This window comes from Hydra vulgaris, chromosome 01 (genome assembly GCF_038396675.1).
Source record: "Hydra vulgaris chromosome 01, alternate assembly HydraT2T_AEP".
Lineage (NCBI taxonomy): Eukaryota > Metazoa > Cnidaria > Hydrozoa > Anthoathecata > Hydridae > Hydra > Hydra vulgaris.
The window spans coordinates 43,923,952-43,951,245 of record NC_088920.1 but is presented as its reverse complement, the minus strand read 5'-3'; the positions used below and the strand labels follow the sequence as shown (position 1 = coordinate 43,951,245).

The 27,294-nt window shown below is 27.6% G+C and overlaps 2 protein-coding genes across 14 annotated transcripts; one reads left to right on the top strand and one right to left on the bottom strand.

Moving 5' to 3' along the window:
* The first annotated feature begins 425 nt into the window (after window positions 1–425).
* LOC100205841 (uncharacterized) lies at window positions 426–1,894 on the top strand. The gene is made up of 2 exons (XM_065788289.1): window positions 426–632; window positions 770–1,894. The coding sequence occupies exons 1-2, from the start codon at window positions 527–529 to the stop codon at window positions 1,789–1,791; spliced, it is 1,128 nt and encodes a 375-aa protein (XP_065644361.1). The 5' UTR covers window positions 426–526; the 3' UTR covers window positions 1,792–1,894.
* On the bottom strand, window positions 1,829–27,294 carry LOC100198647 (uncharacterized). 13 transcript variants are annotated; one of them, XM_065788276.1, is made up of 22 exons: window positions 26,941–27,262; window positions 26,597–26,740; window positions 23,173–23,298; window positions 21,405–21,467; window positions 17,383–17,409; window positions 17,065–17,160; window positions 16,693–16,953; window positions 16,525–16,569; window positions 15,760–15,957; window positions 15,502–15,576; window positions 13,727–13,951; window positions 13,565–13,600; window positions 13,155–13,278; window positions 11,507–11,538; window positions 7,528–7,734; window positions 6,973–7,338; window positions 6,567–6,797; window positions 5,843–5,914; window positions 2,901–2,951; window positions 2,581–2,805; window positions 2,320–2,488; window positions 1,829–2,250 (listed from the first exon to the last, which is right to left on the bottom strand). In XM_065788276.1, the coding sequence occupies exons 1-22, from the start codon at window positions 27,041–27,043 to the stop codon at window positions 2,223–2,225; spliced, it is 2,904 nt and encodes a 967-aa protein (XP_065644348.1). In that variant the 5' UTR covers window positions 27,044–27,262; the 3' UTR covers window positions 1,829–2,222. The 13 variants fall into 13 exon arrangements, with proteins under 13 accessions (XP_065644348.1, XP_065644350.1, XP_065644349.1 ...); XM_065788278.1 differs by lacking the exon at window positions 15,502–15,576 and having other exon boundaries at window positions 26,941–27,294; XM_065788277.1 differs by lacking the exon at window positions 21,405–21,467 and having other exon boundaries at window positions 26,941–27,250.

The window sequence follows — 27,294 nt, the reverse complement described above, 5'->3', positions numbered from 1 at the left end:
ACCTAGAGTTGTTATTTTAGGCAATATAATAGTTATATGTAATTTAAATCTGTGTGAGTATTACTTATGCATTTGGAAGTAATTATCCAGTTACCCACTGGGTGATTTTCTTTACAAACTATCCAGAGAAATTACGCAATTACCTAGTGGGTAATTTTCTTTATAAATTACCTATAGAAACATATATATATATATATATATATATATATATATATATATATATATATATATATATATATATATATATATATATATATATATATATATATATATATATATATATATATACACACATATTTGTTATCTTGAGAACTTTATTAATTTGGTCCACATTTTCAGAGTTTCAATGCGGAGGTGATATTTTTGAGTTTAATAATCTTTGATCTATGCACAATACACAAACCGAAAAAAAGAAAAAAAAAAAGAAAAAAAAACACAAACACAAACAAAAAAAACACATCAACAAATAAAAAATAATGTTGACTAATGAAATAATTCCTAAGGGGAATGTTTGATTTTTTATACTATGAAAAATATACTTTTTAAATATCTTACTTTCCGTCCAGTAATAAAGTATTTCTACTATCTAATTTTTTTCATGTTGGTTTTTTTATTCGCTATGGTTGCAAAAGGTAAAAGTTTAAAATTTTTTATTTTCTATCCTGTTCATTGGCAAAAATCTCAAATACTAAAAAATATATCAAGTTTTAAAGAAATATATTTGTTTCCAAGTTAGGTTGTAGTGAAATGTGATGTTTTACGTGCCTAGATGTTTTTGACGTCGACGTTTATCTTTTTGGAAAGGCGACAATAAAACATAAGTGGTGGTTCAATCGTCTTTCTAATTCGCCGACAAATGAATCAGAGGATAGTGACACTAAATTCGAAACAAAATGCGTAAGCAATTATTTTAATCAAACATTACTTATAATTGCTTTCGGTGCAACAAGTGAGTATGAATCCATACCGTTATTTGAAATGCTCTACAAAAAAGCCTTTTTAAATCGGATTTATTGTGGAAGCGTGCCTTTGAATAATCAGACTGAAATCAATGTTAAAGTATTGGATACAAAACACGGAGCGTTTCTTTATGATTGTTTAACAGAAGTAATGAAAACTCATACAAATTTCACAGGATATTTATTTATTGGCGAAGAAATCCTTCTCAACTATTGGAATATGATTGAATTTGATTTAGGACGTATTTGGGAAGATGAAAATACAATAGTGGGACCGAATTTATATGAGCAAACATTTAATTTATGGGAATGGTGGGAAAGTCCGTGGGGTGTAAGAGCTGTAGAAAAAGTATACGAGTATTTGATAGAACTAAATTATTATGAAAATAGACGGTCAAAACTGACGCAAGGAAACTGGATTCCAGATTGGGATGCAGGACAAGCTTTAAATGCATGGCTGTGGAACGGCAGTGGAGAATTTTCGTGTTATTGGACAAATAAATCTGTTGTATACATACCACGAACATTTTCAGATTTATTTCTCAATATTTCGAAACACTTCCGTCATAGCGGTGTTAGACATGGCATAGCAATACCTACTCTAATTAGACTTATGACTCTTCAAGAGAATAATATAAAATTAACTTCTACTGAAGTAAATCAAAGAAACTCAGATGATTTCTTAAAAAATCGAGATGTGTTAACTAAAGCATCTCAACAAACACACATTATTTCAATCAATTGCGAACGCAAAGAAAGGAGGTTTATTCTCAACGATCTAAGACTGAAAGAGTATGCCGTGGGTAAATTTCTAGAGTACAGCCAATGTTAAAAATTATTTGTACTTGTGTATAAATGTCAAAACACAATTTTCGAGTTTGTAGCAGTTTATTTATGAAAAGATGTTCGAGCTTTAAAAAATTTTTACAACATAATTATAGCTCTTTATTATTATTTTTATTAAATAATTTTAAATTTACAGAATTGGCTAACTGTTGCAAGCATCCTTAAAAAAATTTGATAAAAAATTGACAACTTGAATTAGTTAATCTCAAATCAAATGCCTGCGCAAATGTTTTATAAATTTTTTAATTTTCTTTCTTAAGCATCTTTTTACAAACTTTATTGAAAAACGCTCAAAAAGTTCTCAAGGTTTAGGCAATTTTGAAGAATGCTGCGTACTGAAGAGTCAAAATGTAGACTGCTTACTTAATAACAAACGCATGAATTTGTTCTCTGATTATACAAAAAAATCTTCGTCATTCAAGTATGCCATTTTGGTATAGAATCTCTAAATAAATATAAACAATTTTATAATAATAATTTTTATTCTAAAAAAGAACGTGCAACAGTTAATTACCTTTTTGCTTCAGTTTCTAAGGAATATACAAAATTTGTCTCTTGCTTGCCTACGCATACTTGATCAGTAGCTCCGCATTTTTTATAATCGGTTGTAATACACATATCTGACTCTCCTTCTCCGTCTCCCATATAAGTTTCTTGAGCTGATGGACCTGACCAACACGATGCTAAAATAAAATTTTTTTTTTTTGCTAAGACTGTTTTCTTTCGTTTTTATTTAAACATCTGAAAACATTTTTTTTGCCAACAATTTTTTTACCAAAAAACTGAACTCCAAATATTTTATATCCATTTGCTTTTGCTTTTTCGGCACATCTACACACAAATTCTGGCATATAATGATTCCAATGAGCCCAGTCTATTGTTTTCCCAGAAAAACCAGGATATTTTTCGCTTCGATCATTCAATAATGGTTCAGGAAGCGGTCGGGGGTTATTTTGATCGTCATTATAGCAACCTATTTTTACATAGTTAACTGAACAACCTGAATTAAAAAAATACAAATACAAGGCGCTTTAAATTTTTTTTTTAATACAATGTCTCATAACAAAATTTCATTTTGAATTAACTAATTGTTACCGTAAGGTCCAAGTTGCGACACTTTTCGTCGAGCTTCTTCATTTTTTTTGTCTAAAATTTGTTAATTAAAAATAAAACTTAACTGTAAATTTTTGGTAATAAAATAATAGTTTGTAGGAATAGAAAAATTTTGCTTTTAAAATTTTTTGGCACCAAAATTAGGTATGAAACAAATATAAAAAAATAGAGATATTGCAACTAAACGCTGTGTATAAACCACTAAACTACAATTTAAGCGCTGCATGTGTGTTAATTTGATAAAAATAAATAAAAACAACAGTTCAAAATACAGGTATACAGATAGATACATCTTAAAAATATTTTTTAATTTTGTGAAAGGTTAGGGACTCCTCAAAATCATGTACTTTATAAATTCCATTACAAACGCATTTTGATTTACATTTATAAAACTGTTCTTTTTCTGTTTTTTCTTATTTCTGTTGACCCATGAATGTTGGTGACACGTATTTAGGTTTTTTAGGTTTACCTTGATTACTGTTAGCAAATCAGGTGTGTTGTCTAAATTTAAACTTTTTTCATAACTTTTATTTATAATCATCTGTGACTGCTCAAACAGAATTTCCAATTATTTGCATCAAGACACTGCTTATTGAATGTTAAGTTCTTATATATTTTTTCCTTTCCAACAAAAAAAAGTGTGTTTCTCACTTTGGTTATACATTTTGGTTTCACCTTTTCAGAATTACTTATACTACTATCTATAAAATATAGAAGGTATAAAACACTTTCGAGTAGAAAAACATCTGAATAATACACTTTCTAAACAAAAATATAATTTTGAGTGCCTCATATGTTAAGTTAACAAGAAATATTATCTAATTATATCATACTAAAATTCATCATTGAAGTTATAGTATTTAAACCTTAAATATGTAGTTTTCAAGGTTTTTTTGGGTTGTTCATATCTTTTCCTTTATAGAAAGTTTAGGAAAATGTGCAAACACCATGGCTTTAAAAAAAAATGTTCGAAAAATTTGGAGTGAATCTGATCATCGACTCTAAAATTATTAACCAAAAACAAGTTTGCGGTATTTGAGGGTAGCAACCGAAAAAACTTTTTTTAAATTATAGAATTTTACGAAAAACCATAGATTAAAAAATATGGCCGAGGAAAGTATTAGGAATTATATCTAATATCATATTAGGTAGTTTTCAAGTACAGAAAATTTTAGCTCTTTTTAAGTACCCATTTTTCACTTATAGGTACTAAATTTTATTGTTATTTTTAAGGTGTACCTACGTGTGTGTGTGTGTATATATATATATATATATATATATATATATATATATATATATATATATATATATATATATATATATATATATATATATATATATATATAGAGTGTATATATATATATATATATATATATATATATATATATATATATATATATATATATATATATATATATATATATATATATATATATATAGTGTGTGTATATATATATATATATACATTGCACAACGCTAGAAACCCAAATAATGCACATTTGAATTGCAAAATTGTTAAGAAAAGACAGTTAGAAAGAAAAAAAATTTACTCGTAAAGATAAAAACCTTGTAAGATTTTTTTGTTAAGTTATTGTCAATTTATATTACTTTCCACAACAAAACAAAAATAATAAAAAGAAGAACGTACCTTCTTTGAAAACAACCAACCCAATTAGATACTGATTCTTTACTTTCATTTTCTTCGTTTTTTTCTCAATCATTTAATTAAACTTACCGTAAGTTTAATTAAATATTGTTAACGATATCGCATAAAACATTAGAAATTAAATATCGCGACATATTTACTAGCGCGTACGCTAGTAAATAATTTTAAGAGGCGGAGAAAAATAGATACTTTCGATAACACGTTATTTAAAATAAGTCCTTACAAACGCATACTACTAGGAAAAAAGAGGTGTAGAACAATCAATAGATACTTCAAGACCAATGTTATTTTAAATAAGTCAATTAAAATTATTGATAACTCACGACAGAAACAAAGGCGCCTAAAAGAGTTTATTTTAATTGAAGAAAACAAAATTAAAGTAACAAAAATTAAAGTTAATAATATTCAAGTAGCATTTGATAAAATAGCAAAAATATTACTGCAACATATTACAAATATAAAAAGGAAATAAATTGAAACAATGCGCGACAAAACCGTACAAAGCAAAATATAGCAAGTGTAAAAATGATAGTGACGGAGGAGAAATGGGCCAAGAAACGAAAACAAACATATAAACAAGCATGATTTTGTTTCTTAGCCCATTTTTTAAATAAGAAAAAAATACTACAATTAATTTTATAATTTATATTTTCATTGAAAAATGCATTAAATAAGATTTACAGTGTAAAAATAAAAATAATTCACGTAACAGCCCTTATTTCAAGTTGTTAGCTTAGTTGGAATTTTCAAAAAATGGACTAAGAAACAATCAAATAGAGGCTGACGTAAATCTAATGAGGCATGCATGAAGGACCTGTAAAAATTTGTGTACCAAAATTTATTTAATATTTACAAAAACAAAAATGAGGCCGGCGTATCATTAATTTTAATTCACTTCTAGCTGAATATTTAGCTTTGATAAAAACTTAATCAGATGAAGGCAGTTTAAAATGGTTGCTTAGAAAAAAAAAATCAATGCTAGATAAAGCAAAGATAAGTTAAAAAAATAATGAAGGCTCATGCATGGGGTTTACGTAGTATTCTTAATAGACTCTGACGTTTGCTACTTGTACATTTCGGACAAATATCGCAAGCTGGGCAGTCTGAGTATTCTAAACCTGAAAAACAACGTTTGGAAGCATAATCTTATTTTGTGTAAGTTTATTAAAAAGTGGTTTTACACTAATCTTTTACCCCCTCATAACCCCAAAAAGCAACACTTTTCTTGTCATAACAAAAAACAACTATATTTGTTTACCTGAGTTTATTTGATCCCTTGGTTGACCATTTGTAAAACCAAGATCCCTCGTATATGCTTGTGAATTCGATGCTTTAGATAGAGAGGTTTAATTATTATTAAATACAAAATTTTTGAAAGATGAAAAGTTCATAGTAAAGCCTTTATAAATAATTCATCTTATTAAGTGGCTAAAAAACAATTATTTCAAAATGCCTTCCATTATTTTGTTAAAAGAATTGGGCGTTTTTTAGTCAAAACATTGGGGATACGCCATGATATTAGTGATACACATTTGCGAGAAAAAATAAATTATTTTTTTGGTTAGCCAAACTTTGTATAAAATTAAGAAATTAGTAATGTTTAAATCTAAAAAAAATCAACTCCTGCATGCACGCAACATGTATGCAACTTATAGTGCAAGACTATGTCTTCAAATTTTTTAGTTTTAACTTTAAATGAGTCATATTATTTTTTACTCTTTTATTAAAAGTTTTTTTACTCGGCAAAACCGATAAAAGTTGTTTAATCATATCGTATGTGGACAGAGTAGGCTTAGAAACATGAACGCCACTTGGTAACTCATCCACAAGTTTTAATGTTGTTTTAAATTTATTTATTCTCGGATAATTTGTTGTAAATTTCAAAGTTGGGGAAGTTACCAAAAAATTACTATCAAGAGGGGCAAGTGTAGGAAGTGGCCGCGGAAGATCACTCCATTCACCAAATGACGGATTCACTATACCTGCTAATCTACAAGCTTTGGCAGCAATTTGAGGTACAACGCCTGGTAACTGCCAATATCCTTGTAATGGTAAAACGTGAGATTGATCATCAATAGTCGATGTGATCGTTTTTAATTCATCGACACCTGCAATTGGTGTAGCTCCAACAGCAAACACATTTACACCCATCTGCTTAAGCCTCTGAGAAGGCTCAATCAATTGCTGATTCCAATTGATTGACGGATCTCCACCTTAAAAAAATTGAATAAAAATATGTGAAAAATGATAGCAACTATATAATATAGCAATAACCTTATGATAATAAAAAATTCTAAATGTTAAGAATTAACAAATATTCTTGTTCAATAAAAAAAGTATATTAGTATATTAGTTAAAAAACTAAAGTATATTAGTTTAAAAACTGACCATTTATTCTACCATGTTCCAACAAAAATAGCATCTTTGGAACTCCTGGTCTCGCAGTTGCAAATAAACGCTCACGTGCTATATCCAATGCAGCATCAGTCCTTCTTCTTCCATAAGGGTCAGGAACTAATCTATTACAATGCAGTTTTAGCGCTGTAGGCTCACGATAAGTGTCTAAATTTACAGGAACTTTTGCAATAGTATCAAATGTTATAAGTCCTATACGAGCAATATTCCCCATTTGAAACTTATCAACTAAATTTCGACAAAATTGTTGATAATAAGGCCAGTTGGCAACAGTAGCAGCAGAAGTATCCATTGCTATACCAATGTCCATTGGCTGTACACATTTATTTATAGTGGGTGCTAATAATTTAATGGAAAATTTACAACATTTATAAAAAACATTAAATCAATAAATTAACAATAAATATACTAATAGATAAAAATAAACTAATAACTCAGTTGAAAGACAAAAAATACTTGCCCATACTATAAAAATATTTGCAAACTAATTATAATTAACTATAATTCATTACAAATATAATTCATTACCTTGTACACCAGGGTAAAAAGGCGCTGAACCGAGTGGCGCAGAAGCTAGTAGTGGCATTCGTGCTGTATTTGCTAATAAAGGAGCGAATGTAGTAAAGTGAAACATTGGCATTGTATTAGCAATATTTATTATTAATTCTGGTGGACCTGTAGTTCGCAACAATGGGCGACAGGTAATAGGTCTTCTAATAAGTTCTACTTCACAATCTAAAACAATGAAATTTAAAGAGTATATCTATATATTATGTACTATTTTTATATAAAATAAAAGTGAGATAATGCAAATACAAACAGTAATAAATTATATCATTGTACATTTTATTTATAAAATAAAGTTTATATAATAAAAAACTAATAAAAAGTTATTTGTTTTTTTTCATTTGTCTTGAAGTCATTTGTAAAAAAAAAATAAATACACAAAATACTAATTATTAATAATTATTAATTAAAACAATAGTTATATTATATATAACCAGTTGAAATTTGGAAGATTTTAAATCGAGTTTTCTCAAAGATTTCTTTATCAATTTTAGCAATTTCTTCAAAACGACGCATAATTAATATAATTATGTTTGATGCATAATTAACATAATTAATTTTATCTCAACAAAGAAATTAAAATATGTTTCAAAGCTACGGCTTTAAAAGATGCTAGTAATTAACTTTTTTGTAAAGTATCCCCACAATTTTATGATATATCTCCACCATCTCTACAATTTTATGATGTGTTACTTTTTTTTGTTGAATTAACCCAGAAATTTCTTACTAATCCTTTCACAATTGTCCAATAAAATTTGATGACTCGCTATTCAGGAAAGTTCGGTGAATTATTAATTAAATCTTTAGAAATGACATTAACTTTTTCCCACTTCATTACTTATTGGAATGTATTAATTGAATAATGATCCCGGATTTGGCCAAAATAAAGTTGTTAAAAAAAAAAAAAAAAAAATTTAATCACAAGTATGAATAACAAAAAAGTCGATTTTTTAATTAATCATTCTTGAATGCATCACTATAAATAAAGTATAGAGTAATCTTTTTAACATTTTTATTGTCTTCCAAAACAAACATATTTTTCTGTCAATAATATAAGCAATTTTTTAGCTCATCCAATAACCAATCTCCATCAACTGATCTTTTTTTTTGTTTTTTTCTTGAAATATATTTTCAGACTTTTTTTTAATACTCTTTTAACAAAAAATTTACTTTCAATTATAGTTTTGTTCTCCTTAAAACGTTTTATGATGATTCCAACAAATTTTTTTTTTCAATTCTGATTCACTCCCAACAAAGCTAAAAGCAACCACTATTAAGTTGGGAGTTACTAAAAAAAAAGAATAGAGTTATAGAGCAAAGAAACGGTTGACAGAAGACTTAAAAGTTGAAGGTTGTAAAGAGTCAAGAAAACATAAAGATGAGAGAGAGTTCCAAAGGGTTGAGGTGTGGGGAAAAAAACTAGACAAATAAAAGTTTTTAGAGCATGCAGGGACAGATACAGTAAAAAAATGAGCCTATGCTGAATGATGAGTCAAGCGAGAATAAGTTTTAGTTGATAGAACTAGAGATGATAGCTCCTTTGAGCAGCGACCATGATAGTATTTGTAGAAAAGAGAAAGAGATGCAACTTTACAACGATGGGAAAAAGGCTCAAGTTTAGGAGCGGGTCCAACTACGTTTATAATGCATTTTTGGACTTTGTCTAGAAGAGAAAGAGCATCATTAGAAGAACCAGATAAAATATGAGAATTAGAGAATGGAATTAGGAGAGAAAATATTGAGCATGATAAAGAGAAGCAAACTTACCAGATGCTAATTTAGCAATCGATTGTATATATGGTTTCCATGAAAGGTCAGTAGTCAGTAAACGATATTTCAAGAAGATGTAAAAATGAGGACTTGATATCAAAAAAGAATGTGATAGTTGTTTGCAGTATATAACTGAGTTTTCTTGGAATTAATCTGTTACAGAAGTGTGATCAGATTCAAGATTGGCTGCCTGTTTTAAGGGATCGAAAAGAGAAGACTTTTTGTCAAGACAGGAGAACAAAGCCATCAGCAAAAACTGCTACTTTAGATGAAAGGTTATCGGGTAGATCATTAATGTAAATAAGAAACAAAACAGGACTAAGGATAGAATCTTGAGGTACTCCAGAAGTTACTGGAAAAAAGAAGAGTATTGGCCTTTTCTAACCACTTTAGTATAGACAACAAGAATGACTTTAATAAAACAGTTAGACAGAAACAACTTGATAATCTCAAAAACTTTCCCAGATACACGATATGAAATAAGCTTATGGAAATGACCAACATGTTTTTGAAATATTTTTTCCTAAACACAAGTCTGATGGGAATGAAGCAGGGATGGTGACAATGTTTTTTGAAACATTTTTTCCCAAACACAGCCTAACGGAGATAAAGAAGGGATGATGACAATGTTTTTTACAAACATTTTTTCCCAAATACAACACTGATGGGGATGAAGCAGGGATGGAAACAAATTTGAAAGAAAATGAATGCAAATTTGATAGAAACAGGATAGGGATTAGAAATTTGTAAATAGATAGAATGAGGACAGAGTCACTCTTTAATATAGTCTTCCAAAGAAGTTACTTAATGAGGCACTCTCTAGTATACTCTTCCAAAAAAGTTAATTAATAAGCCACTCTCTAGTATACTCTTCCAAAGAAGTTACTTAATAAGTCACTCTCTAGTATACTCTTCCAAAGAAGTTACTTAATAAGTCACTCTCTAGTATACTCTTCTAAAGAAGTTACTTAATGAGTCACTTTTTAGTATAGTCTTCCAAAGAAGTTTCTTAATGAGGAGTATTATTCAAAAGATATTTATTGTATAGATTTATATTCATTTTAATTCAAGTTTTATACTCATTTCAAAAGATGTTGGTAAAGAAAATTCTGAAATTAAAACAGTATTAAAATATTTAAAATAATAAAATTAATTTATATATATTTAATTTTATTAAAAATAATATTAAACTTTTCGTAATAATAAATCCCAAAAAAACTAGTCTACATATGAGCTTTTAAATTTTTAAGTAAAGACATAAATTTCTATGAACTTTAAAATTTTTAAGTATTACCCTAAATTTTCAAAAAAAAAAAAGAAAAAAAAGAGAAAAAAAAAAGAAAAAAAAAAGTTATTGCAACCAATAGGTTTGGTGTTATTATAAAAAAAAATTTCACAGAACTGGTTGTAGCTACCTCCAACTTCCACCTTTAATAAGAATGGATGGAGAAAAAAATTAATTGGATCAATTAATTGTCTTTTTTCTTAATTCAATTTTTTTTAAATGTTAACCCACCTACCCAAGGCCTTGAAGGTCACTACAGTAGAGGAGGCTACTCTAATTGTGGTTACAACCCTCTCTAAACTCTATTAATCCAAAGCACGAACCTTGAAGAATAAAGCTGCAGCGCAAAGAAACAAGTTGAGCGCAGTACTTCCAGGAAAGTTGTGAGGATTGAACTTGGAACTTCTTGCTTATGAAGCAAGCACTCTAACACAACGCCACTACTGCATTAAAATACATGTTCAATTACTGAAAGCTCTATTCCAGATAACTTCACTTATGATTGTTTCTTTGGGATTATATGTGTTTAGAACAGGAACATAGAAGATATACAATCGATTAAGCTCTGTATTGTTGCATTATAAAGGTCAGTGGGACATTTTTTGTATCCTCAGACAAAGTTGATAGAGTGTATTAGTTTCCCAGCCATTCTCAGATACTTTCCTATTCAGTATAGGTCAAAAGGTCTATACTGAAAGGAAATATCTTGAATGATATTAAATAAATAATACGAAAGTTAAAATTGTGAAATGCCCCACCCCCAAGCATGTTTTAACCCTTTAAAGTGTGTTATTTTTTAGTATATACCACATACACACATACACACACATATTATAAAAATTGAAAAAGACTATTTAATTCTATGTAGTAAAAAAATAAACATACCAGTAGCAGATGCAGGAAAAGGAGCCGTTAAACTTAAAAAGGAAAAAAAAGTATAGTAAAAATAAATCAGTTTTTAAATTAATAAACAAAACAATAGTATTCTTTAAAAATATTAGACTTTGTCCCTTTATTATTTACAGAAACATTTATGCATATTATACACAACATTTTTTGGGAGAAAACTACAATTTAATTTGAATTAAGTTTTTTTTTTAGCTGATAGTTAGATCTAAAGTTGCTTAATGGTTGCTTAATGATCGCCTAACTGTTGCATAAAAGTTAAACATAACAAAAAGACAAAATATAGAAAGATTGTTTTATATAAAATATAAAACTTTTAATAAATTTAAACAATATAAAATGAACAATAATATGAAAGTTAAAATTATGAAATTCACAATCTACAGATATTACAAAAGTTGGTTTTATCATTAAAACTTCAATAAACTGTGCATAAACATCAATTCAACAACTTAAATGAGTCACAAGGCTATCCTCACATTAGGCTCACATCACAAGGCTATCCTCACATTAGGCTCACATCACAAGGCTATCCTCACATTAGGCTCACATCACAAGGCCATCCTCACATTAGGCTCACATCACAAGGCTATCCTTACATTAGACTCACATCACAAGGCTATCCTCACAGAGAATTTCAAATCAACTAGTCAAAATTGTTTGATTTTTATGACTTAGAACCAAATTTTTGTTGCTTAAAAATAACTTAAAGATATAATCACATAAATTTTGTTTGGAGTTAGTGATTAGAGATGACTTGTTATTCTATATTTTCAAAATAGATTATGTCTCATGACATCATACTTCCTGGAAAAAACCTAATGACATCATATTTCCTGGAAAGAAATCTAATGACATTTACTAAAAACATGCAAAGACATATGCATTTCATATTTTTCACCATATTTAAATATCATAAACAGAAATGACATTTTTGATGACAAAATTTTGGTTAAGTAAATTATAAAAATGTTTTCCAATTCTTTAACTTCTAAATCTAATTCCTTATATAATTCTGAAAATACATTATCAGAGACATCTCTTACCTCATCTGGGAGAAAAGTTTAAATTTATCTTTTCTCCCAGAGGCATTGAAATTGGAAATACTAATAGATGATGGGACAACATAAAACAACATTTCTAGATTGATGTAAACTTTATTTTCTTATTTTAACTGTAATAAAACACCATAATTTATCACAGCTAAAACAAGAAAATCAATCTAGATCAATCAAAATCTAGAACCAATCTGATTTTTGTTTAAATTTCTTTTATTTAGTTTATAATTTTCTTACTTTCTTTTATTTTGCTTTAAAAAGGTTAGCTTGCTCAATTTCGTAATCAATTTTGTAAGACTATGATTGTCTGGATCACAAGCCGTAGAAACATTTAATTGAGATATGACTTTAGCAATGGGAGTTAAAGTAATTTGATTGTCTTTCAATGGGTTAAGTTGTTTAACTGGAATGGAAGGAATAGTATGGTCATAAGATTTAAGAGATTTAAGAGAAAAAAAGTTCTTTGCAAATAGTTCGCCTACCAATCTTACTCACTCCACTATTAATTTAACTTGTTTAACAAGTTTTTTTTACATTTTAATAAAAAAATTTATAAATAAATTTCTTACTATGGATTATTAACTCTTGGATAAGGTAGTGGTGTGTTATCTCCACAGCATATTCCCATAGCATATCTTGGTGTTGTTCTACGAATCACTGGTAAGGATGTAGTCATATGAGAGCGAAATGGCACTAATAGTAAACAAAATTTTTTCTCCATAAAACAACAGTATTATTTATAGTACTGCATTTACACATATTTAATATTATTATTAACTTAAAATAAAATGTTAAAACTCAACATTTATTTTTGTTGCTCATTATAAGTTTACAGTATTTTATATTATTACTAAATATATTTTATTGTTATTACTTTTATTTTTATATTTATTATATTTACAAAATAATAAGAAATACTTATTAACTATTGTGATAACAAATAAAAAAAAATTGATCCGAATAAAGTTATTTGTTTTACCACATGGCTCTTCACAGGGAGACATATTAGCAGTGCCTAAAATTGAATTTTGCATATTTAATGAAACTTCGCATATTTAATGAAATTTCGCATATTTAATGAAAAGAAAGAGCTATAAAATCAATAACAAGTTTTTATTTTTATAACATACATAACTCATACCACATCCTGGTAAGCATACTGGAGTAACTACTGATGGTTGAGGCTGAGAACAATAAGTAGGGCAAGGTACTGGGCATGGCACAGGACAAAGTGAGGGTGGGTGAGTTGGTACAACAGCAAATGGTGCTGGCTGTAATGGTAACGCTGGTGGTGGCGCAACAATTGCAATTTGAGCAGGAGGTGGAGGAGGAACAGCAACCACTACAGAAGGAGGAGGAGCCACAGCTAAAATAACATACATTTTTTAGTCATTTCATTAATTTGTAGCAGTAATAAGTAAATATTTGCCGAAAGTGATAAAATCACAAATTAAAATTTTAGTTTATGATACCTAAATTTAATGATAATGTTACAACACTTTATTATTATAAACCAAATTTTAATATTTAAAATGCAATAGCAACTATGAAAACTATTACGAACAAATAAAAATTGTAAAAATAAAACATTTTTATGGTTTGTACTTAATACATTTTCTTTTGTCTTTCGCTTAACATTTTTAACATTTACTTAAATTTAAAAAAATGCAAATGTTTGTTAGCTACAAGATTCAATTGTAATCTTAAACATTTTTGGTTCTTTCTTTAGCACAGTTGATAACTGTAGTTATCCACTTCTTCTTTTAGTGCAGTTGATAGCTGCAGTTACCAACTTCTTCTTTTAATGCAGTTGATAACTGTAAGAGAAAACACAACTTGCTTTGAGACTATATTTTGCTGTTCTTTTATATTTATTTCCTAATGCTAAAAGCTTACTCATTGGTGCAACTTTACTCGAATTCATTTTTACTTAAGTTCTGTTTAGATTTGTAACAGCAAAACATATTTCAAACAACAGAGAGGTTTCTGAGTGTAAAATAAAATGCAATGGCATATACAAGAATATATTACTATATTAATTAAAATAATTAATTAAATAAAAAATCATAAACCAATTCTATAATAAAATACTTATACTATAAAATGTAAACATTTTATAATAGTTTATATATATAGAAATTCTTCAATATTATTTTCAAAATTATTCAATGTCATTTAAAAAGTTTCAACGATAATGATGATGATGACGTTAATGATGATGTTAATATTGATGACGATGATAATGATGATGATGATGACAATGATGATGACAATGATGATGATGATGATGATGATGATGATGATGATGATGATGTTATAAAGTTTTTTATTTAAACACAATAAAACAAAACTATTAAATTAAAATTAAGTACATTAAGATATTTGTGCATTTGAATACAATTTATTTTCTTGATTATTTAGTTTGACTTTTATTGTTTCTGATTTTTTTATATATACATTCAACTATATGAATGATAATACAGTAAACTCCGGATAGCTCAAACCTTCAATAACTTGAATTTCCGGTAACTGAAAGTGTTTTCCAATTCCATAAAAATAAAAGTCTAACCATTTTTGATGTCTCTTAAAGGTTTGAATTATCTGGAGTTTATTTGAGTTATCGAGAGTTTACTGCATTAATAACCATTAATAACCATTTTACAACATAAATGTTATTACTAATTAAAACAGGTAAAAATTTCTTATGTTTATTTAAAAAATGAATGGAGAATAATAAATAATCAGAAGGGTTGTCAGAATATCATTAAGTGCAAAGGAAACAAAAATTTATAAACTTGAAAAATATGAAAACTTGTAAGCTTCATATAGTTGTAATTAAGGCATTTTCAAAATAATTTTTTTTACCAAAACTGACAACCCTGCATCAGCACCCTTACAAATAAGATTGGGTTTTACCTAGATTAGGAAACCTTAATGACTGGAGGTTATTCTGGTTGTTTGGCATGAATTGGGGATATCTTTGTTCAAATGCTATATGAATAAAGTACACAAAAACAATTTTAAAATTTTATATTAAATAATCAACTCAATATTATAAAAAATAAAGATAACAACATTTACATATGCATTCACAAACACATATACTTGACATTAATTAAATGTTAAGGTTTGAAATCCTACCAATAAAGTATTAACAAATTGTTAAAAGCTTACGAAGAGGTAAAGTTTGGCAAGGTGAGCAAATTCCTTGACTATCTGCACAGTGGCATTGTTCACAAAGCTGGCATGTCTCTTGACATCTTCGTCTAATATGTGGATTTGAACTTGCCTCTGAACACAAACCCATTTCTTTTAAATACAAACACTTCTCTTTTGGATCTAAATCTCGACACACGTTTTCTTGTGAAGGTGCTATATAACATGTTTATAAGTTGTAAAAATGCTACATTAAAATATTTACATTCTTTTTCTTAAGTCAGATGTTTTTGAGCACAATATTAAAAAAATCACATTTCCATCATGCAACTGCAAAATATGATAACAAAAATACCATATCTATCATAACAAAATGCTTATTCATGTAAGATATCACAATATTAAAGTCCATTACAGCCATGCATACACATCATACATAATACAATTTTCAATATTATAAAATACAATCAATTCATTCATGAGAATGTATATTTAAATAAATGAAAATTCAATATGGTATTGAAATGTGATAATGACTAGTTATCACATTTCAATGAGTTAAAATAACTCATATATGATTCTCATTATATATGACTTATTATATACTATAACTTATTATTATACATTATAACTCATTACATATGATTCTCATTATATGTGACTTATTATTTACTATCATTATATGAGTTGTTTTAACTCATTATAGCAAGTTAAAACAACTCATTACATATAAATTTGTTATACGCAATCTGAAATTAATGTCTTAATACTTCTATCAATTACCTTTCACTGGCCCAGCAGTAGCACTTGAATCACTTGATACAGATGCTAAACAAATTTTAGATTATTATATTTCTGATTTATAAGTGTTTGACATTTTTAAATTTTTAAATAATATATAAGTAAAAATAAACAAATATAATAAAGTTTTATTGCTTTTAAAATAGTGACCTGGTGACTGTTGATCTGCTAACTCTGCAACATCCTTGATGTCATTAAGGTCCATTGTTTTTGCCAAGTGAGAGTGAACTTTATCCAACAGCAAATTTTTAATTAATCCCAAAGCACGGTCATCTGTAAGAGGCTTACCAAGTAACTTGTTGATTTCTGCAACTTCATTAGCTGCATGTAATCTTTTCAAGCTGCCATTGCTATCACCAGCTTGACCAATTTCTTTACCTCCTCTATTAGAGATTTTTTTATTTTCTTCATCTAAATGTCAGAGCCAAAACAAATTATGAAATTTTAACTAGTTTCTACTAATTAATTAGTTTGAGTTAAATAAATAATTATAAAAGCTAAGCAACTATAATTTTAAAATACCTGTATTTTGTCGTTGCAATTCAGATAAAAGTTGTTTAACAACTGGACCTGAAACTCTATGTGTTCGATTACCAATCACTACAATTGCACTCATGCCTGGAATAAATAATCATAAATTTATTTCACCAACCAATATTAACTGTTTTTATCTTTAATTGTTTCAATCATTATTTGGGGAATTCTATTTTAAAACATTACAAGTTTATTAAAAAGCGTTAGATCTCTAGTTAGCATCAACAATAATTTAATGTCAATATAAGCAATAACACCATGATAAAAATGATTTTGAAAAACTTTAATGAGATTTTAAATAGTTACCTTTTTTATTTGAATCTCTTTTTACAGCTGTAAACCAAAACATAAAATTATTATATACTTAATATATTTTACAAAACTTAAGTATATTCTATAAAATAGTAAATAATAATGTAATAAATAACTTGTATTTGTACACCAACAATTAAAGACTTTTTATTCAATATGTTATAAGCTTACTTAAGTGTGATATACATAAGTGCAAATTAACATAGGTGTAATTAACAGTTTTAAAAACAACGGCATGGAACAAATGTAAACTTGCCTAAGTACAAATGCAAAAGTGCAAGTTGACAAAATTTTAAGTAAAAAAAAAAAGAGTTGTATCAATTTAGGTCATAGAGTAAATATTAGTAGCTCACTACTGAGTTAAATATGAGACTAAAGGTAACAGCTGAGCTGGAAAATGTCCTAGCACTGTAATGATAATAAAAGAGAAAAAGTAAACTAATTAGACAACAATCTTTTAATTATTAAAACAATTCATTTTATCATTAATACTCAAACTAATCAAAATCATTTTTAAAGATCTATAGAGTAATTGGAGTTAAGGAAGTGTTTCCTCAGTCCCAGACTTCTCAATCTGTGACTGGTTTTTCAGATCAGTCACAGCTAATATAGCCACTATAATTATATACAATTGTTATAAAACTATGCAATGTAAATAAAAACTATAAAATGTATTATGAATTATCTTCAACCATATTTAAGTATGTATACCACTGAAGAGTGTATATATTTCAGTGCAGTGAAATTAAAATTAAGGAAGATGGACCAGGTGATAATGAATTTTATTATTTTTCAGAAAATTTAAAACAATTATTTAAACAGAATGAGTTAAACAATTTGGTAAGAAACTTCAGTTTAAGTAAAGTAAAATCTGAATTGTTTGTGTCTAGGCTAAAGGAAAAGTATTTATTGGCACTGGAATTTAGACTAGAGCAATTCCACGACCGTCTCACAAAAAATGAAAAAATTAAACGAAGCCAATATACATAATACTACATATCAGTAGAAAGCTCTACTTTTCCTCTTTCAGAAAATATATAGTTTGTTATAGTATGCCGCTATCATAAAAAATTATATGGGCTGAAACAGAAGGTAAAAATAGGTGTTTTTGTGATAATTTAAATCGTTTTTAATTGCCGAAGTTCAATTGAACCTATAAAAAATTCAAAAACTGTCTTGCTCATTGCAATCAGGTTTTTAGCTGCACTAATCATTGCTAATTATGATAAAAACATATATATTGCCAGACGAGTTTAGAAAACCATTTGTTTTAATCAAATGCTATTACTACTATTATTAGGGTACCAATAGTTTTATTTCTAAGACAACCAATAAAATTTAGGATTTCAAAATTCCAGCGCAATGAGAACTCTATCTAGTACATCTAAATAAATACTAACATGTTTAAAAAAATAATTAGCTCAAGTTATTTTTAGAACTGTTTTATGTCACGCCGTGACGTCACGGGCAGATTGTGCAGTTAACTTTTTTTGCGTTTTCTACAAAAACTACGAAATATAGGTATGTTTTGGATAGGCAACATTTGCTCAGTTATGTTAGAGGCTTTGTTTTGGGATACATAGAGCCTCTCTGTAAAGAATAGTTGTAACTCCATTGAGCCTTGGATGTAATACGTCCATAACTATTGTGTTGCTTTTTTTTAATCTTTCAAAGGTTTAATATGTCTCTTACTCATGCTGAACGTCAAAGGAAATATCGTGAAAGACATTTAGAAAAATTTGGCAAAAAAGCATTTAAAGAAAAAGATTCAAAAATTTGATTTTTACCAGCGTGATGATATATACCGTCAAGCACCCGGTAAAAGAGACACCATTGTGGTGAGATTAAAGAACAAGAAAAAACTGCAAAAACATCATTTGTATGTGAATGTTATTAAAGCTTATGCTGTTTTTAAAGGTGATTATCCTGAAGAATCAGTTGGAAAATCAAAGTTTGCTAGTTTACGCCCACCACATGTGTTTTTGTCTAGTTCAATGTCAAGAAACGTTTGTTGTTGTCAACGACATTAAAATATAATTCATATCCTTGAAGCCCTGCACAAGTTTGATTCAAATTTTCTATTGTATTCACATGAATTTCCTCTTAGCATTGTATGTGATAGTGAAAAAGACATTTGTTATAATATATGCGTACTACATGCAAATATGCTGCAAAGTTTCATAATCTATATGTTTTGAATGAAATTGACAAGAATAAATGCATTACATGGTACCAATGGGAAAAAGTTGCAGGTGGAATAATGGAAAAGATAATATTAAAAAGATATAAAAAAAGGGAAGAATTGATGATCTTTACAGCACCTTTTCAAAATCTTTACCTTCATTTCTTCGGCATTATTTTATTAAACAGAAACAATTAAAGCCATCGTGATCATAAGATCCAACCTCAAAAAAAACCAGACACAGCCGTTCTTCAAGTGAATTTTGCTGAAAGTTTTTCAACTTTGTGGCAAGATGAAGTGCAGTCAGCACGTTGGTACAAGAAGCAAGTTACTGTATTTACTTCTGTATTTTAGTACCAAAATTCATTCTCGTCATCTGTCGTAGCTTCAGATGATTTAAGCCATTCAAAAAAATTTATTCTTGTATTTGTTCATAATTTATTATCTAACCATATTGAATCAAGTGTTAAAATACTACAGATTTAGACAGACGAGCCAAGTAATCAATTAAAATATCGTTTTATTGCATCAGCAATACCCTGGTTGGAAGAACAGCATGATTTAAAATTATTCGGGAACTTTTTTGCTACTTCACATGGGAAAGGATTGGTACATGCTATTGGTGGGACCGTTAAAAGAATAGCAATGCAAAAAATAATCCAGAGAAAACATATAACTGATGCCATAACCTTTCATGAAACTGTTAAAAATGAGACTAATTTCAATAATTTTGTTTCTATGGAAGATATTATAAATACAATTAAAAAATTTAAAATTGATGAGTTATTTACATAAGCAACAGCAAAACCAGGAATAATTGCAGCGAACCTAATTAAGAACAGTAATGGGAAAAAACAAATGCCATCCTATTCAAGTGCCAAGTATTTAGTCAAACAACAGTCTACAGATAAAATCACTAAAAAACTTTAAAACGTTGTTTATATGACAGTAATATAATATGGACGCGATTAGACACTGATATAGTATGGGTGTGTTCTGAAGATTACTATGTAAGAACTATTTTTATGAAGATGTAATTATATATTTGTCTAATACCTCTCTACTAAGTTCTAAATTTATTAAAAACAGCCCATTTACCTGATTTATAACTACCCAAATGTGTCTGGTCACACTGTGACGTCACGCTGTGACGTTTACCACTAGTTAAATAAAGGTGCGCCTGTTTAAAATTTAATTAAAAAAATGTAATTTAGCTATAAAACTTGTAAGAGTAATGTCTAAACTTTTTGTTTAATGCCAAGTTAATAATTCAATTCATCTATATTAGCTGAATCACGGGGTTGATCTAAAAACTAAAAAACAATGAGAAAATATTGGCCACGCTGTGACGTTTTATATTTTCTTGCATGAATGAGAGGCCAATATACCCACCCAAATTTTTCTTCTTGTTTTTTGTAGCACTTATTATGAGCTAACTAAAAAGCAAAACAAATTCTTCTTATATCTATTTTAATATTAAAATATTAAAGGCTTAAGACAAAAAAAAAGACTGGTGTCACGCTGTGACGGTCGTGGAATTGCTCAATATATAATTTAGAACAACAATAGATTCATCTAAAACTAGCTTAAAAACTGTTCTTTTAAATAATGTACTTAAGTTTATAATACAGCAAATTTTGAAATAAAATTTAAACCTTATTGTGAAAGAACCTTGAATGGGACAAAACAAAATGGAGTTGCATTTGTTTAAAAAATTTTCCAATAAAATATTTATATTTGACCCGTGTAATTTAAATTAACTTTCACATTATATTATATACTGTTTTACCATAAATTATTCACAAAGTAATTTTAATTTAAAAAAATAACCCACCTGAGTCAACACCTTTTTTATCTCCAATCATGGTGGATGTGTTTGTGTGTGAAATGCTTTTTGCTATAAGATGTTTTTAAAGGTTTTATTTTATGTAACTTTACTTATTCGAGTATTTATACACAGTGGACCATGCATTAGACAGTCAATTATAATTGCTATATATATATATATATATATATATATATATATATATATATATACATACACACACATATATATATATATGTATATATATATACATATATATATATATATATATATATATATATATATATATATATATATATATATATATATATGTATATATATATACATATATATATATATATATATATATATATATATATATATATATATATATATATATATATATATATATATATATATATATGTATATATATATATATATATATATATATTTATTATTGCTCTGTTCTTTTAGAACATTGAGCATTCTGTTTGTAGAATACACTAATATAATTTATATATATATACACATAAAAAAAACATGTATATGTATATTATATGAGGAGTGGACTCGCAAAATCAGATAATTCCCTTTTTTTTCATACTGAGATAATGGCAAAAATATTTTTCCAGTAAATCGAATAGCTAAAAATTAAAAAATTAAAAGCTAAACAATAGATATCATTAAAAGAATGTTTAAGACAAAAATTTGAAAATTGTGCTCCTTTGATCTTATTTTTATTACAAAATGAAAAAACATTTTATTTGCTTTTGCATGCCAATTATTTTTTTATCTGGTTTTGATCGGAAATTTATTTCTAACTGGTTTTCAAACAAGTTTTATGAACTCAACTTGACTAGTGACAACAATAATCAATACAATTGTGCAAAACGCCTTTCTGCCTTAGAAAATAAGTAATTTTAATGTTTGATACTTTTATAGGATTGATGAAGTTAAAACTCAATTTTAAATGTGGCTTTTGTAATTTTAGTGGATCTTTGTGTATATGATTTTTTCATTAAATAACATCCTCCATTTTTAGAAAACATTTTAAAAACAGAATGCCAATTAGATAAAAATTTTTGTCTTTAGCATCGACAATAATTTTTTTTAATCTGGTTTTGTACGGACAGAATAATTTAAGGCAGGTAAAATGTTATTAAAATAGTTGCTTTTAAATTTAATTTTTATTTGTAAAGATGTAGGAATATAAGTAGTACTACAAAAAAACATTGCTAAAGTTTTTTTTTAAAAAAAGTAAATTATATGTATTGCAAGTCCACTCCTCATATACAGGAGTCGAAAATATTTGATATTTTTAAGAAACTAAAAACATCTTTAATATTGTTTGTGTAAAAGAAAATTGTTTTTGTGAAATTCTGTTACACAATAATATAAAGCTAAAATTAATTTAATTTTTATCAACAAATTTAGCATTTAGCATAGCAGAAAACATTGCACATAATATTAAGAAAAATGTTATTGTTTCTGACAATGATAAAGAAATTGTAACCATTAATTTAACTATTACAAAATGTTGGCAAATATTTTGTTTAAACTTTCGTTAAATGTATTTTAAAGTGTCTAATAAAAGAAAGAAAAAATTTGAAATGCTTCACAAGCATTTTCTTCTGTGACTATGCGTTAGGCCCAATGTGTAAGTTGCAGTAATAATAGTCAAAATACAAATAATAGAACAAAACATATAAGTAAAACATAAGTAATATAAATAAACAAAATAAACAAACAAAACTGATTTTGAAAATTCAATAAATAGAAAAAGTATTGTAAAAAAACCTTCAATGACAGACTTTTGAATATCTTCTTTTGCTGGTAATTCAATAGGCTCAGTCTCATTTTTTAATTTAATATCCTCTTCATTATAACGGTTTCGCAGAAGAAAATGAGAACGTTTTTCTGGAACTAAAATTTTTTAAACCATAACATTAAATACTTCACAAATAAGACGAACAAAAAAAATTTATAAACATATATATACTTGGTTAATGCCTTTTTTACAACTTAACACGATCTTACAAAACAAATTTATCAATGAAAAAAAACAACTCATTTTGTTAATCTTTTTAAACTTAAATACAAAAATTTTAAATATTTTTTAAACATATGTAAAGTTATTTATGTTTTTTTAAAGATTATTTTGAAACAAAGTTTTTAAAATTACATATTATTTGTTATTATTGAATCATTAGATCTTGTAGTATTTACATTTAGGCAACAAATATTTTTAGGTATATATTTTAAATATTTTTAATTTTTAAAAATTTTAGCTTCTTTATCAGTATAAAATTTATTTTTAACCACCGAAAACATATTTGTAGTGTCAGATCTTTAACATCCTGGTGAATAAGATTTTGAAACAAAAAACCCTGACTACAACACTTTAGAATAATTTCCAAACAAGACAATCTTATTATTGATCTTTTATCAGTTAATTTTCTCAAAAGATCCAGTTTGGATATCTTTTAATCAGGACCAACAAACAAAAACTTCTGTTTTTCTCCTAAATATTTTTATTAACCCCTTTTTATTATATTTTGTTTTAAAATTTACATTGCAGTTTAACGAAATGTGACTGATATATCATAAATACAAATAATAAAGCAGAACTAAAACTTCCCTCTCAATCAAAGGCAATGTTTGTTAACCATTTACATCAGATACTACAAACAAAAAACTTGATTTTCATATATAATATACTTTTTGCTAACATTATAAAACATGAAAACACACTCTTGCCTTTTTTAACAATATAAAACATACTATTTAAAGTTATGGTGGTCAACTCACTTTTACTTATGCATAAACTTTTGCTTAATGAATCTTTCAACACTAAATCATACAGCACAAACCTTGAGGAGCAAGACTGCTGTGTAGCGAAACAAGTTAAACATGGTACTACTAAAGATTTAGCGGATAGAACTTAATACTTCTTGCTTTCGAGACAAGCACTTCTACTTCTGGATTAAAGAGTAAGAAAGGCAATCTTTTAATTCAACCTTTTTGCTATTGAATTTTAAGCGTTTTCTAATTTTCCTAATATTCCATCCTACCAATACCAATAAAAAAAAGTGTTTGAAATGTAAGTTGAAAAAAAAGTTTTTTCAATTTTGTTGCCATGCAACAACAACAACAACAACAACAACAACAACAACAACAACAACAACAACAACGTATGACATAAACAGATATAACTATTTGATAGAACATTTTACTCAATAAAACTTGTTTTACATGATATTGATCATAGTAGCAAAAGAAATGATATGTAACTTCTTGTAATGCAAGGAAAAAATAGCATGTTTTTTTTTTATTCTTGACGTTGATTTGTTTCAACATGCTCTACCTGTTCAATTCTACCTGCTCTAACAGTCAGGTTTTTTAAACGGTTGGAAGATTGCGTTAGAATTAAACCTGGATATCCAGGTACAATTCAAACGCAATTGCTTATATTGTTGGACTTGCTACAGTAGCCAGGTTCTGTTAAAATGTAGGAATTTGCGTTAGGACTAATCTTAGATATCCAGGATTAACCTTAAACGCTATTATTTTTGCGCTGTCTAAAATATGCTGCATATTTCACCACAGTGTTCAAGAAACCTTATTATTAATCAAACTTAGACTTGAAGCAAATAAAATCCGAACTCTTAGTCAATGAGACTCTTGTCAACTTTTGTATTTCATCAGCGAAGTAATGTGTCAACTTTAATTTTCAGTATTAAATAGATTTTGTGAGTTTAAATCTTTTTTTTAGTTTCCAAAGATGCCTCCGAGCAGGTAGATTTTAATGGATTTGTATTTGTAGAGCAACTTAGAAGAGAATTTAATGTGGAATTTTCCGTCTCCATCAATGATGTCACTTCTTTAGTAAAAATAGCTCGGGCGTCGATTTCAAATAATTGTTTTACAATCTGGGATGCGAAGTCGGGGTCCAGAATCTAGGAGTCCCTATTTTTAACCGGAGTTCATAGTACCGCTCTTAGTAAAGATTGTTGATACTTCAGGACCTCAGCATACAAAAGTAATAAAACAAAAAATCTGTTGCTCTTGTTTAATCTGAAGCGTCTAGGCACATATTTTTTTTCTTTACTCTGTTTTTCTAAATCCTATATTTATGAAATAAAATGTAATGAAAACCTTATAGACCCATTTTTTAGAAATCCACACTAAAGAGGAACAAGACTCTGCCTGCAAATCAAACAAAAATCAATAAGAAACTTTGCTACAAACACAAATTTTATTATCAGATGTTAAATGACTAAAAACATTTTAAGGATGCTATAACTAATAAAATATTTATATGCTTGAAATATTTAAATAATTAATTTTACTTGAAATATTTAGATAACTAATGTTGCTTGAAATATTTAGATAACTAATGTTGCTTGAAATATTTAGATAACTAATGTTGCTTGAAATATTAAAATAATTAATGGTGCTTGAAATATTTAGATAATTAATGTTGCTTGAAATATTTAGAAAAATGGGTAAAATCAAAAATGAGTATTGATTAAAATCTTTTTTTAAATGTTAAAACTGTTTTTAAAATCTTAAAATCAACAGACGAAGCCGCGGCGCTTTGGTTAGCGTTGCAGACGATTGTATGTGTGTTTTTTAGTTCATCCAAGAAGAATTAATTGTTATCTTAGACCACCGCGGAGTTGCATTTAATGAGGAAAATGCCACCCATTTTCTTATAGGTGGTGCCTTTTAATTATGAGTTCAGTGCTTTAAACATTGCGCTAAGGCTGCCCAAACCTTTAAGTATGTTAAAGAGGTAATAAAGTTGGGTAAAATTAATAAAATAAATAAAAAAAATGCTAAAGAAAAAAAAATTATATTTAAGATTTAGCAACCAGTTGCCACTTAGATTATTAATCTGTAATTGAAGCATTTTACTTTAAAATTCAATATCAAAACTTGTTTTTAACATATTTGAATGATTGGATGAAAGTTTTTTGTTAGAAATACATACATCATACATACAGGAATACATCGTAGCCGTTGGATCTTTTAAATAAAATTTTTGTTTATGTTAAGTTGCTTAGAAAACTGTTGTCATTGACAACTAAAGCTGTCATTGACAGCTGATGTTGCCATTGACAACTAATTTTGTCATTGGATAAAATTAGTTGTCATTTTAACATTATACAATTGGTAAATATTACATAGATAATTTTAATCATACAGACAATCACCTTACTTGTACTTGCGTTAACATGTTTTTCTACAAGTAGGCTTAAGGGTGGTGCAAGAACTTCCATATCAGTCGTTGTATTTGCTTGAACTGATCTATTCGAAGGTTTTTCAATTACATCTTTTCTATGTAAACTCTTTTGAGAAGATACTAAATTAAGTGTAAGAAAAATAAAACTTTCTGTACTTTTATTTGCGTTCTTGTTAAACGCGTGCAGATTTGAAGCTTAATGCATTATTTTGCATCCATTAATATAAATAGTTGAAAATTCGTAGTAATTACAATGACTCAATAAAATTTCGCTTTATTAATTGTTACATCCGACTAAGTTGCCCGTCAAAAATACTCACCTTTCTCTCTTTTTTTTAAATCTGGCAAATGTTTAAATCGACCATCATACGCCAATAGTTCGGACGATAAAAATAATAGCGTCAATGTGCAAATCAGCTTCATGTTCCAAATATGTGCGTGTGCTGTGTGAAGGTACTCTTCGCCTTCATCTCAACTAACTTCTCATATTACAAATAAAGTTAATCGCGTTATTATTAATGTACTATTTTATGTGCTAATTGGTGTGCGGTGCGTAAAAATAAATGTTTATGAATGTTTTATATATTAAAATTTAACATTTAATCTCACTTTTAATAATTCAATTTTTGCGCAAGATTTCTTGTAAACCAATGGGATGGAACGAGTTTGTGTTC